Raw genomic sequence first — 14,220 nt, forward strand, 5'->3', positions numbered from 1 at the left:
GATCAATTACACATTTATTTCAGCATTCAACATGTAAAACTAAACATATCCATAGATTCAAAAAATCCAGATTTGTAATGCAAATGGCCGGGGCTATCACATACGTGGTGCATGAAAATATAAAGTTTTCCGAGAGTGGCCCACTTGGAAGTAGGGTCTTCTAATCTAGTGTGGGTAGTGCAACAACCACGTGAGAAAACAATGGCGCTAATAAAATCATGTTTGAGGAATGAATTTATTAAAAAAAAAATTTGATTTTCGTTAGGGTTTTGGGATTGAGATTTGGGGATTTCGGGAGTTAGGGATCTAGGGATTAGGTAGGGTTTCAAGGAGGGAAAGTACCAAAAGGGGGCCCACACGTGGCAACCCGTATAGACGCATGTAACATGATGTAGGACACATGATTTAATCCTAGCACGCAACATTGATATTATGAGAAAGTCAATAAAGTAATTTAATAAACAAATGATGCTAACCCACCACATAATTAAGAGTAAATAATAAGAAATGAAATCTGATTTAACCTAAATCACATGCCCGCATGCTAAGAAATCACATAAATCAATTAAAATTAAGCCTGATGGAAGGATAGAACTTCCAATTTAGCATAGGTACATTCCACACTCAAGGGACTGACTTTTAGGTTCTATGATAAGGCTTAGGAGGGGAAGAATATGAAAATTGAAAATTTTGGGTTCATGCGAATTGGGAATTTTGGAATTAGGGTTTTTTAGAATTTGGGGAAAAGATGAAATTAGGAATAAAGAGTGAATTGGTTAAGGGGATTGATGGATTTAGGTATTGGTAGATGGGAATTATGATTTTCGATGAAGGTAAGTTGGGGATTTTGGGGTCCTCAATGGTTAATTTCGTTTAGGGTTGAAGTTGGATGATGAAAAGTTGAAGAAAAAGATGATTTGGATAGTTTTAGATAGGAAATGAAGAAGAGAAATGAAGTTTTTAGGAAAATACCTCTTTTGGATTGAAAGGAAGAGAGAACGAAGATGGTAGATGGAAGCCTCGCAACTCCGTTGAATGGGGAATGGAATCACACCACACCCAAGCTCCAAATCACATTGAGAAAGAGAAAACATAAATTTTTTTTTTCAAAATAATGGCATTAAGGCTCCACACACTTCCTTTTTTCTTTTATAGTCTTAGAAAAGACCTTTTACAAAAAGGCGCTCCCAGATAATATTCTCAACATAAAGACGTTTAATAAATTAAAAGTTGTTCTGAACTCCTTAATATCAACCCAAATATAAGTTATACCAAAAATAGCGAAGCATGTAAATAATCTAAATAACTAAACTATTTTGTGGCTCATGGGGGTTCACGATCAAGATGTCCGATGATGATGATCCAACGGTCCGTTCATCGTGTCCATCAAGCTCCTATATGCAACCCGTGTGTATCTTTCCTGTGTGGGGTCTTCAAAGATGCATGAACATGCACATGGGGTCTTCAATGTGGCTAGGAATGTGAATTGGGCCAAATGGGCCCCATGTAATGGTCGTCTAACCATAAGGAGACTGGCTCAGCCTTTCTTCTCTAGTATGGTGCTCGATGTCCTCATCACATGAGGTTACATGACTTGTAACGGATAGTTACCTTTTAAAAAAATTCGTCAGAGGCCAAATGTTTATATAGGTAACGGGGAGGATAGCTTCATCCCAATACACTTTTGGTACTGACATGCCTGGGTTACCTTTAATAACTGGAGATTTTTGCATTTAGCTACGTTGTTTTATTGTGGCATATAAGGGCACGAGGATTGGAATTCGATTCCATGATCTATGTAATATTTCTATAAATCATGGTGTAAAAATTCTCTGACATTGTTGAACCAAAATGTTTTAATTTTGGTGTTGTACTTGATAGAAACTATTTGATGAAACATCTTTATAATCAATGGGACTTCGTCATGACTTTTTAGAAGATAAACCCATTTAAATCGTGAGTAATCATCAATAAATGATCAGAAATAATTGATGACATACAAAAACTAGAGGGGCAGGTCTCTATATGTCTGAATGGATAAGTTGAAATTGATGCAAAGTCTTTATATTACCCAATGGGAAATTAGTCCAACAATGCTTGGACTATTAACAAGTTTCACATTTAATTTATCACTTTTATTAAACATCTAGGAATAGAAAACAAAAGCATGAGACTTTAAAGATAAATGACCTAGGTGGGTGTGCTAGAGAGTCACCCGATTTTTATTCTCTGTCGGAAGCAAAAACATGAGCATAACCATCTTTCTTTATTTAGAAAATAAAGCCCTTGATCCTTATGACCACCAGCACTCATCTGCTCCGTTATGAGATCCTGAATAACACAATGCAATAGATAAGCAATGACACAACAATTCAGTTGTTTGGTTAGGATCAATAGAAGGAAAGATTAGATGGAAACATGTGAATATGAACTACAAATGAAACAGATAGTGAATTAGAAAGGTGGAAAGTTCCCTTTCCTAGATCTTTAAAGAGAACCATATGCCAATCTAATATTACTAGAAATAGGAAAATAGGAAATATATCCATCAACCAGTCGAACCTGTCATGTGATCTGAAGCCCCTAAATGAATGACCCAGGATGTCTGAGAAACATGATTCGTAGTTGCAAAAGTACCTGTCTGCCCTATTTGATTAGTAACGGAAAGAGAGGCTTGGAGAGCTGCCACTTGTTGTTATAGTTCACTAATAATTTTGTCCCTTGGGTGTCGATTCATATGAGCGGAAGATTCTTCAATAGTGCAAACATTAGTGAAAGATTTCATTCTTAGTTCCTTTCGCTGAAGGTTGGGATCAAGAATCCAACAATATTCATTTACATGATGTCTTTGTCCATAATGTGTACACTTGAGCCGTCTTTATCCACATTTACTCATCTATTTCCTTGCCCTTTAACACATTTAGAATTTGTAGTCTAGGTAGATCATTCTTGAAGGGCAACTTGAAAAACATTTTTATGTCTAGTCTCTCTCTCTCTCTCTCTCTCTCTCTCTCTCTCTCTCTCTCTCTATATATATATATATATATATATATATATATATATCACATGCGCACCAGTTCTCACGAGAACTCATGAAAACTTTTTCAGAACTCATCACACGTGATATGGGCCTAAAATCTGAACCGTCCATGTGATGCAGCACCCCATGAAACCCCTGGGGCCCGACTTTTACCCTTATCCAAAACTTTGGTGGGCCATGGCAAAAGAGAGAGACAAATCAAAGGAGTAAACCGTTTCCTTTTTCCATGGCCCACCAAAGTTTTGGATAAGGGTAAAATTCGTGCCTTGGGGGTTTCATGGGGTGCTGCATCACATGGACAATTCAGATGTTGGGCCCACATCACGTGTGATGAGTTCTGAAAAAGTTCTCAGGAGTTCTCATGAGAACTGGTGTGCAGGTGAGCATTCCTCTCTCTCTCTCTCTCTCTCTCTCTCTCTCTCTTTATATATATATATATATATATGTATATGAGGGAAGTACGAGATTCCCTTCCAAGAATCTGTATCTGTTGAGGTTCGAAGTCCGAACGGAGACCAACGAGAAACTTAAAGAGTCAGTTTTGTTATTTGATTTTTTCAAATCTTCCAAGTCTAGTATAGTTTTTGGGTAGTTATCTAATTCTTCCCTTATTTGGTTCAAGTTAGCAATGTACCCTTCTATGGATCCATCACTATGTTTGAGATTGTTAATCTCTGTGTGAAGTTGGTAGAGATGGGTCAAGTCTTCTTGGTGAGAGTACATTTTGGTTACTTTATCCAATACACACCATTTACAGTCTTTAAAATAGGGGCCACGACTAAGGTCAGGTTGTATAGAATTGAGCAACCAAGACATCACGAGCCTATCCTCACTTTCCCACTCATCATAAATGGGATTATCTTGATGGGGTTGTTTCTTGGTTCCTGGAATGTATTCCAATCTTTTTTTATTTGTGCTCCAATATACATTCGGGCTGCTTGGAGTTGGGACCACTCTTGATAATCTGTGACATCTAGTTTTACTATTGTAATTGTAAGACTAGGGCTGCCCATTTGTGCAGATGGTATATGGGTTCGTTTTTTATCTCCCATTTAGAGAATAATAAAAAGTATGGATGATAAGGAGTGCTAGAAGGAAGCAAAACAATGGTTTGAAATAAACTTCTGGTGCTTGGCGAAGGTGTTGGAGGCAGATTGAGTGTCCGATGGAGGATTGCATGTCAGATTCAGGAGAAAAATTGGTCGAAAGACCAAATCTGATTGTTGATGGTGGTCCAAGTGCCCCATAAGGCAGTTCCAGCGATAATGGAGGCCTCCGGGCAAAAATCCGGCAATGGTAGGGGCTTCCGGGTTTAGATCTGGGGCCTCTAGTGATATTGGGAATGGAATCCGGCAACGGCAGGGGCTTCTAGGCTCTTTTATGTCATAAGGAATGGATTCTGGGGACAACAACGGCTTCTAGGTTCATATCTCGTGCAGAAAATGGTATTAGGGTTGAAATCTGGTGACGGTAGGACTTATGGGCTAAGATCTGCTGCTGGTGATTGAATCCGGCAACTACAGGAGCTTACAATGACAGATCTTGTTTCGAGAAAAGGTTCTGGTGAAGATGGAGAGAAGCAGACATAAATTCGGTGTCGGAAAAGGGCTGGAACTCAATTCTAGTGCTGTAAAAGGGTTACTGAAGCTTCTCTGGTGAGATTTGTAGCCTAAGATAATGCCGTTTCTACTCCCAGGGAGACCGGCTGGAGGAGAAAGCCCTTCCAGATGAATTTTGATGCATTCCAAATGCATTTATAGGGTGATGATGGAGAAAAACCTGTCTCACTTACACCAACTTATAGGATAAACAAAAAACAAAAAGAAAAAGAAAAAAAGATGGAAGACCCTTCAAAATGGAGGCTGAAGAAGTGGCTCAACCATTACCAGAGGTTGGGAAAGTGGAGAAGGGAAGAAAAGCAAAGAGATGGGATTAGTAGAGCTCTTATGCCATGTGAAAACCAAAGAAGAGGACATAAGAAAAGATGGGGAGAAGTGAAAGAAAGGAAATGTGGGAAGGGTGAGAGGTCCTCTCTCTTCCCATTCTATTTAACGACAGAACAGATTACAAAGGATAAACATGATTAGAAACTAGCCTAATCATGATTACAAAAGGAGAATAAAAAAAGGAAACTAAATCAAACACAAATTCTATCACTAAACAAACTGCGATCATTAGCAGAAACCAAACTTATTTACCAACTTAAGCTAATACGCGATCTCCCAATAATAGTTAAGCAATCCATGATGAGCTTGGTTGCAATCTCGACTGTGAATGCTGTAGCCTATTGATTGGACGGTTAGATTTTTTCGACAAATGTGAATTATACATTGTGGCCCATCAAGTTTGAGATGGATATGTGGAGCCACAAGATCAATTGATTGGCCATGTTTCGCTATACAACTAAAGAGTATTGTAAGTATGTATTCTGTCTGTTTCTCTTCAAATAGAATGTGTTATAAAAAAATGTTGTGGATGATCAAGCAGTGCACTGGTGTGCCCCACAGTTGATGACAGGACCGAAAATCAGGTGGCTGAACTCATTAGTTGGGGTATAAGTTTAGGAATAACGGACTGTTTGTAGAACTTGCTGATGGTCAACCCTCAACATACGTGCATGACTCCCTTGATGGGTGAGCTGGCCTGTTATTTGAGCCAGATGATCTTCATGTTATGGGGCATATCCCATCATGCACTGTGGCTGCATTTTGTATGAGTGTTTCCATTGTAGATGTGCCCCCAGTAGATGCATCATACTCCGTTGATGGATCTATCTTAACCTTCAGATCGGTGGCCTGCAAATACACAATTAAGGAATCAGGGAAGCAGCGATCCACATTCAATGAAGAAAAGCTAAAGATTGGGACATTAGGATTTTCAAATCTAGGAGATTTTGGAGCACAGATCATTTGTTATGGAATCAACCAAATCAATGGTCTAGATGATTGAGTATGGTCCCTACCAATGTTATCAAAATCGTACGATTCACGATATGAGTTGTACAATTCAAATAGTACACCCAAATTGTAAATCCTAAATAATCGTACGATTATTGTATGATAATCGTATCGAATCGTAAGATAATTGTAGACTGCGTAAATGGGCCCAAAAAATACTTAAAAAATCAATTATTATTATTCGTTTTTTATTCAAAAATTTTCTTTTCTTTGTATCCTTTTGCTCATAAAATATGAGAAAGGCTCTTCCCTTTTAAAAATGTCGTCAGAGGGAGGGGAGGGATTTGATTTACGGAGGGAGAGTTGGGAGGGATTTGATTTACTTAAAAACTTTTCATATTACACACACACTCACATTTTAGAGAGAGAGAGATTTACTGAATCAGAAAGCAATACGATAACATTGGTGATGCAGGACAAAAAAATTAAATATGATATGCAAGATTTCAGGCTTAAGATCACGTTAATTCAGAAACAATTACACAAATTCCATATCCCACATGAAAGTCCAAACATTCAATTAAGGGGAATCTATGCGGGTCCAGGCCTACACATGATAGGGCTGGATCAATAAAAATTATGAACCAAACGATACTCAAAGATAAGAAATAATCATCCACTCATGCATAGTAATCAGTCCCTAATCCAAGGGATTCACCAATTTCAAATCAAGGAACCCTACGATAAGAAAAGGGGCATAAAATTGGAGATTTGAGTAAATTAGGGTTAGGTTTAGGGATTTTGGGTAAAAGCGGAGTGAAAGAGAGGAGAGAGACAAACTAGAGAAGTACCGCACGCGTGGCCCAGACGCACATGCGTGTGATCTCGGCCGCACATGTGTGGGGCCCACTATTCAGAAAAAGGCCACTTTGGCCCTGGTCGGCCAGGGATAGACTCCAAAACCCCCAAATCTCAGCTCGATCCGATGTACGGTTTGTGCGTGGTGCTCCGCCGAAGTTTCAGCCCTCCTGTAGGGCCAGATTCTGAAATTCTGCTGTGGGGAGGAGAATTGCTGCAATAGATGATTGATTCAAAATATAGATGATGGGGTGAGATGAGAAGAAGGGATCGTAGAAGATGGGTAGTAGAGATGGCGATGGATGGGGGTGAATCGGGATAGATGTGGCTTCGCACCACGGTAGTTAACCCTTTGATGAAGAGAGGGCTTCGCACCCAATTAGGCTTCACAACTCAGAGAGTAGGAAAACGCAATTTTTTTTTATTAATCTTCAATCAATTAAAAAAAAAAGCTACAAGGGGTGCCTATTTATAAGAAAACCGTATACCCCAAAACTCGCGCTATGTGCCCAACCTATTACTTGGCGATGAAGTAAACCAAAATAAAAACTAATCAAAGAAATCTAAAGCGCCCATGATGTTCTAAATAACATTAATAAGCAAAACCTAAAATATGAAATCAATCTGACTAATAGGACACGATCATGAGATCCCATGATGGGCTTTTCTTGGCTAATGGGCCCACTCTTTTGAATCAAAACTTCGTCTTCTATGTAGGAGGCCTTTCCTGGACATCTTCATCGATTCAAATCGATAGTGGGGCCCTCCTGGCGTACGTGCGTAGGGGGGGCGGCGTGAGTACGCGTGATGTCCCCATCAGTTCTCCCCGGCTGTGAAGATTTCGCCACTGGCGAAATAAAACTCATGAACCGCTCCAGGATGTCAGGATCAAGTCTCTGAAGCTCCTCCTCAATGAGCCACATGCTGTCTGAAGCTGGGCGTGACTTCCATTTAACCAGGTACTTCTGAAACCCGCCGTCTGACGTTGAAATTATTTGATAGTCCAGGATATTCTCTATTTCCTTTTTGGGTGTGTGAAGGTTAGGTATGGGAGGTAGAGGCTGGGAAAATGGGTCAGGAAGGATAGGTATGGGAGGTTGAGGATGGGAAGATGGGTCGGGATGGGTAGATATGGGAGGTAGAGGCTGGAAAAATGGGTTGGGAAGGGTAGGTATGAGACGTAGAGGCTGAAAAAATGTGTCGGGACAGGTAGGTATGGGAGGTAGAGGCTGGGAAAATGGGTTGGGTAGGTATGAGACATATAGGTTGGGAAAATGGTTCGGGAAGGGAAGGTATGGGAGGTAGAGGCTGGAAAGAAATGTTAGGAAGAGTGAGTATGGGAGGTAGTGGTTGAGAAAATGGGTCGAGAAGGGGCCATGGTTCAAGGGATAAATATGGGGAATGAGGACTGGTAGGCGAAGAGCCGGACAAAGTATTCGTGGTCCTCTGAAAAGTAACTAGATCCTCCACGTTGAATGTGGAACTAATTCCCATAGAAGGTGGAAGATCTACCTCATACGCATTGAGATCCTTTTGGTTTATAATTTTGAAGGGTCCAGTGCTACGCGCATGTAACTTACGAACGGCCCCCAGAGGGTACCGTTTGGGCCAGATGTAGACTATCACAGAGTCTCCAATATTGAATTCCTTAAAACGTTTATGTTGGTTTGCAGAAAATTTGTAATGTTCATTACTAGTAGTGATCTTCTGCCTAATTTCTTGATGCCATGAATGAATGTGATGCGCAAAAGACTCCGCAGGCTCTGACACCCTATGGGACAGTGACATAGGGACAAGATTAATAGGTTTCCCAGGTTTATAAACAGTAACGGCTTCATAAGGACTGAGACCTGTGGACCTATCGACAGAACTATTAAACGCAAATTCGGCTGTAGGTATTACGGTGTCCCATGTTCTGGTGTGCTCTATATCCCTCCTAGGGGGAGACTTATCCGGTAGATCATCAGGAAAGACATTACGTAACTCATCCATTATCGAAATGACCTCAGTGGGTAACTCTACACTAGCGTTTGGTGCACTCTCTCCAGCCACAAGTCCGTACATGTTGTACCCCTCAAAATAGTGATCTTGATGTCTCTCATGGGATGGGTGCACGGGTGCACACCCATAATTGATTCCTTCACCAACTCCATTCATTGGTCTATCCACCAGACCACCTTCTTGAGATGGGACATCTACCCTAATGGTGGGGTTTGTCCTGGCGATGGTCTTTAGTCGGGTAATGCGCACATCAAGTTGTTCCAAGTATTGGTCCCTTTCCAAGGGCTTAATCACAAACCCCAACTTTTGGGACAGCTTGTTTAGTGACTCTTGCAATTGTTCCATGTTTAGTGTAGGGTGCCAACCAAAATTCAGCAATATAGTTGTCAAAATATAAGAATGTTTTATTTATTTATTTATTTATTTTATTTTTAAAGAAACAACCTAGTTTCTAAAAACGAAGAAGGAAAGTTTCTAAGAAAAACAAATTAGGAGAGTTTCTAAAAAAAAAACAAATTAGGAAAGTTTCTAAAGAAAAGTAACCTAGTTTCTAAAAACAAATTAGGAAAGTTTCTAAAGAAACAAATTAGGAAAGCTTCTAAAAAAAAAACAAATTAAAAAGTTTCTTTAAAAAAAAAAAACAACCTAGTTTCTAAAGAAAAAGAAAAAGGAAAGTTTCTAAAAATAGAAAGTAAGTTAGTTTCTAAAAAAGAAAAAGGAAAGTAAACTACTTTCTAAAAAAGAAAAAGGAAAGGAAATTAGTTTCTAAAAACAGATTAAGAAAGTTTCTAAAAAATAGAAAAGGAAATTTCTAAACCTATAAATAGAAAACTAAGTTAATTTCTAAAATAATTCAAATAAGGGGATAATAGAAAATTTCAGCAGCTTATGTTAGGGTTTATGGACCTCTAAACAGCCATATATGATGAGAATTGATGCGTAATGGACATAAACAACCAAACCCTAAACATGTAATGCATTCCCCTATAAGAACCCTAATCTCTGATACCAAATTTGATGCAGGACATGAAAATTAAATATGATATGCAAGATTTCAGGCTTAAGATCACGTTAGTTCAGAAACAATTACACAAATTTCTTATCCCACATGAAAGTCCAAACATTCAATTAAGGGGAATCTATGCGGGTCCAGGCCTACACATGATAGGGCTGGATCAATAAAAATTATGAACCAAACGATACTCAAAGATAAGAAATAATCATCCACTCATGCATAGTAATCAGTCCCTAATCCAAGGGATTCACTAATTTCAAATTAAGGAACCCTAGGATAAGAAAAGGGGCATAAAATTGGAGATTTGAGTAAATTAGGGTTAAGTTTATGGATTTTGGGTGAAAGCGGAGTGAAAGAGAGGAGAGAGACGAACTAGAGAAGTACCGCATGCGTGGACAACAACAATGGCCCAAACGCACATGCGCGTGATCTCAGCCGCACGTGTGTGGGGCCCACTATTCAGAAAAAGGCCACTTTGGCCCTGGTCGGCCAGGGATGGACTCCAAAACCTCCAAATCTCAGCTCGATTCGATGTACGGTTTGTGCGTGGTGTTCCGCCGAAGTTTCAGCCCTTCTGTAGGGCCAGATTCTGAAATTCTGCTGTGGAGAGGGGAATTGCTGCAATAAATGATTGATTCAAAGTGTAGATGATGGGGTGAGATGAGAAGAAGCGATGATAGGAGATGGGTAGTAGAGATGACGATGGATGGGGGTGAATCGGGATAGATGTGGCTTCGCACTACGGTAATTAACCCTTCGATGAAGGGAGGGCTTCGCACCCAATTAGGCTTCACAACTCAAAGAGTAGGAAAATGCAGAATTTTTATTAATCTTCAATCAATTAAAAAAAAAGCTACAAGGGGTGCCTATTTATAAGAAAACCCTATATCCCAAAACTCGCGCCATGTGCGCAACCTATTACTTAGCGATGAAGTAAACCAAAATAAAAACTAATCAAAGAAATCTAAAGCGTCCATAATGTTCTAAATAACATTAATAAGCAAAACCTAATATATGAAATCAATCTGACTAGTGGGCCACGGTCATGAGATCCCATAATGGGCTTTTCTTGGCTAATGGGCCCACTCTTTTGAATCAAAACTTTGTCTTCTAGGTAGGAGGCCCTTCTTGGACGTCGTCATCGATCTAGATCGACGGTGGGGCCCTCCTTCTGGCGTACGTGCATAGGGGGGGCGGCGTGAGTGCACGTGATATCCCCATCAATTGGTCCCTGCTCATACAAACAATGTTTCCAATAATTCCTCTATATTCGGAAGGCTTACTATGATAGGTGCACTTAATATCTCCATTATGCAGGCTGCAAATGCGGATGAATACACTAACTAGGTCCACTGCTCTTGGTGGGATGTCATGACCATGCATGGCCCGTAAATCAAGGTACTCTAATGGCATTTGCCTTCTTATCAATCACCTACATACAGATGACTGATTAAAGATAATGGAAATCTTAGAGAAATTTAGTAGTTACCCAAATGAAATATATAGAGTTCATAACAAAGCAGCTACTCGGTTAGGATCACAATCACCACCATTTGGGAGCTCTAGCCCATCCATGAGACAACCTACAAGATCAACGGTCTCGATCACCATGAACTACACACCATAATACTTAAATACATATCTATGTTGAGATCCCACGGTGTGGATCATTGGACTTTGGTCCCCATGATTTGACAATTGTAGGACCCAAATTCTGGACCAGTCATTTTCTTCTTCTTTAGAACCAGTTGTTAGGGTTTGGAAGAAAGAAGAGAGATTGAGATTGCGAGGAAGAGGGGATGAAGAAAAGAACCAGTTGCTCTGTGTTTGCTTTTATCTAGTTGTCCTTGCTATCTGCTTTGTCTCATGGCTTATTTCTTCTCTTGCTCTGGCATCTTGGTGAGCATTAGAAATTGTGATTGCATATTAACTTTTTTTTTTATATTGTCACTGTAGACAGCAAAAGCTATCAAAGCATAAGGGGTGAATTTGTTTACTAATTTATTTTTAATGAGCTACTTGAGTTCATTAGATTAAGGCTTTGTCATTTCTTATGTCCTTGCATCAACTCATCTACCCTCAGGTTATAAGGAGTGTAAGCATGAAGGATTCGAGTTCTTTGCACCAACTACATGTAGAAATGCCTTGCGGGTACTGCGAGCATTGCAACTTTCAAAGCCTGGTTTGTTTTCTCATACACTAAGCTCTATTACCCTAAGATGAAATTTTGGCCTCCTCTTGTTTTTCTTGAAAGACTGGGTTTATTTGTTGTTATATCTTGAGTTCTGCCTATATTTTTTCAGTCTTATTGGAAGGTAGTCCTGGTGTTGGGAAAACAAGTTTAGTTCTTGCACTTGGCAATTTCTCTGGGAACACTGTTGTCCGGATAAACCTTTCTGAGCAGGTTAATGGAATATTATACTTGTTAACGATGATACTGCTAGAGACATGTTAACATAACCTGTCTCATTTCTCACTGGTGTTTGTCTGCTACAGACTGACATCATGGATCTTTTGGGATCAGACTTGCCGGTTGAGGGTGACAAAGGGATGAAATTTGCTTGGTCCGATGGAATTCTTCTGCAGGTTTAAATTTCTTTAGTGACTGGAATTTGTTATGAGATTCTGTTTTATTATGGAACACCAGAATGAGATTTTCCTGCCATTGTTTATCTATGTAGGCTCTAAAGAATGGTAGCTGGGTTCTATTGGATGAACTTAATCTTGCTCCACAATCTGTCTTGGAGGTATTTTTCATTCCCTGTTTCCTTGTTGATTACTGATTGTTATCTCTTGACCCTTTTCAGCTTGCTTCATGGTACTCATTGGCAGCCTTCTCAGTCTATCTTCTTTTACTTGATTTTTCGTTCAGGGTTTGAATGCTATTTTAGACCATCGTGCTGAGGTTTATGTTCCAGAATTGGGGCTTACTTTCAAGTGTCCGCCATCATTCAGAGTTTTTGCCTGTCAGAATCCTTCATGTCAGGGTGGTGGAAGAAAGGGCCTCCCAAAGTCCTTTCTCAATCGTTTCACTAAGGTGCATTTTTCTTAAACAGTATTAGTGGCTAATTTTGGATATGAATTAAACTGGTGAATGGTGATGGTGGCAATTGACTATGCTTGTCTATTTATTCCTCGATTCTAGGCATCATCATTAATGTTGGTAAATATGTATGTTATGTTGCAGGTTTATGTCGACGAATTAGTTGAGGATGATCACCTTTTCATTTGCAGTTCACTCTATCCATCAATTCCAAGATCATTACTTTCCAAGTTGATTTGCTTTAACAGCCGGATTCATGAGGATACCATGTTATTTCGCAAATTTGGTCTAGATGGCTCGCCGTGGGAGTTCAATCTTCGGGATGTTATTCGGTCATGTCAAATCATGGAACGTAAGATCTCTTTATCACTTGTATTCCATGTCCCTTGCTTTGTCTCAAGAACTGTGCTTCTGATTTTTGCAATCTGACATTTAGGTGCACCTGAGAAATCAAAAGTTGATTGTTTTCTAAGCATTGTATATCTTCAAAGAATGCGTACACTGGCAGATCGCAAGGAAGTCCTGAAACTTTATGAGGAGGTTTTTGGGGTGAAATCATTTATAAATAACTATCCACGAGTGCAGATCAATCCAAAATATTTGGTTGTGGGGAGTGCATTTGTTGAAAGAAATCATTTTCAGCCAAGTAAAATCTTCAAAAGCCAGCTCATTGTATTCCCAGGGATCAGTCACAGCTTAGAAGCTGCTCTGCAATGTGTACAACATCAGTGGTTGTGCATCTTGGTTGGCCCATCATCATCTGGGAAAACCTCGCTGATTAGATTACTTGCTCAACTCACAGGCAATGCATTGACTGAGCTAAATCTTTCATCTGGAACCGATATTTCTGAGTTGCTTGGTTGCTTTGAGCAATACAGTACCTTCCGCAATTGTCATGCGATCATAGCCCAGGTCCAGTGCTACATTGATGAGTATTGCAGTTTGCGCTTAGAATCTTCACCGGAGGCACTAATTTCTGAACGGAAGGATTTAATTGCCAAATGGCTGGCTTTCATGTCGAGTACGAATCATACTTCTTATTCAGGTTTTGATTCCAAGTTTGCTGAGCATTGGAAGAGTGAGTCTGGCTATTTTCTGGGTCCATTGGTTGAGATAATTGAAATGCTGAAGCTTGACTTGGAGAAGTACCACTTACCTGTATCTTGGTCAGAAAAAGATCTGAATAAATGCCTGAAGAAGATCTTAGAGCTACAGGAAAATAACAGAATGCAATCATTTTCACCAAAGTTTGAATGGGTCAGTGGAGGATTAATTAAGGCTATTGAGCGTGGTGAATGGATTGTTCTGGAGAATGCAAATCTTTGCAACCCAACTGTATGTTTTTCATACCTATTCTTTTTCATTA

General features: G+C 39.6%; 1 protein-coding gene across 4 annotated transcripts in view; it reads left to right on the top strand.

Moving 5' to 3' along the window:
- LOC131225561 (midasin) overlaps positions 1–14,220 on the top strand; it is a 135,122-nt gene that overhangs the window by 80,271 nt on the left and 40,631 nt on the right. For all 4 annotated transcript variants that reach the window (XM_058221106.1, XM_058221108.1, XM_058221109.1 and 1 more), the window contains exons 27-33: positions 11,895–11,993; positions 12,115–12,215; positions 12,308–12,397; positions 12,493–12,558; positions 12,684–12,848; positions 12,999–13,206; positions 13,291–14,189. In XM_058221106.1, coding sequence (XP_058077089.1) covers positions 11,895–11,993; positions 12,115–12,215; positions 12,308–12,397; positions 12,493–12,558; positions 12,684–12,848; positions 12,999–13,206; positions 13,291–14,189 — 1,628 coding nt within the window. The remainder of the gene's footprint in view (positions 1–11,894; positions 11,994–12,114; positions 12,216–12,307; positions 12,398–12,492; positions 12,559–12,683; positions 12,849–12,998; positions 13,207–13,290; positions 14,190–14,220) is intronic.

The sequence above is a fragment of the Magnolia sinica genome, chromosome 14 (assembly GCF_029962835.1).
Source record: "Magnolia sinica isolate HGM2019 chromosome 14, MsV1, whole genome shotgun sequence".
Taxonomy (NCBI): Eukaryota; Viridiplantae; Streptophyta; class Magnoliopsida; order Magnoliales; family Magnoliaceae; genus Magnolia; species Magnolia sinica.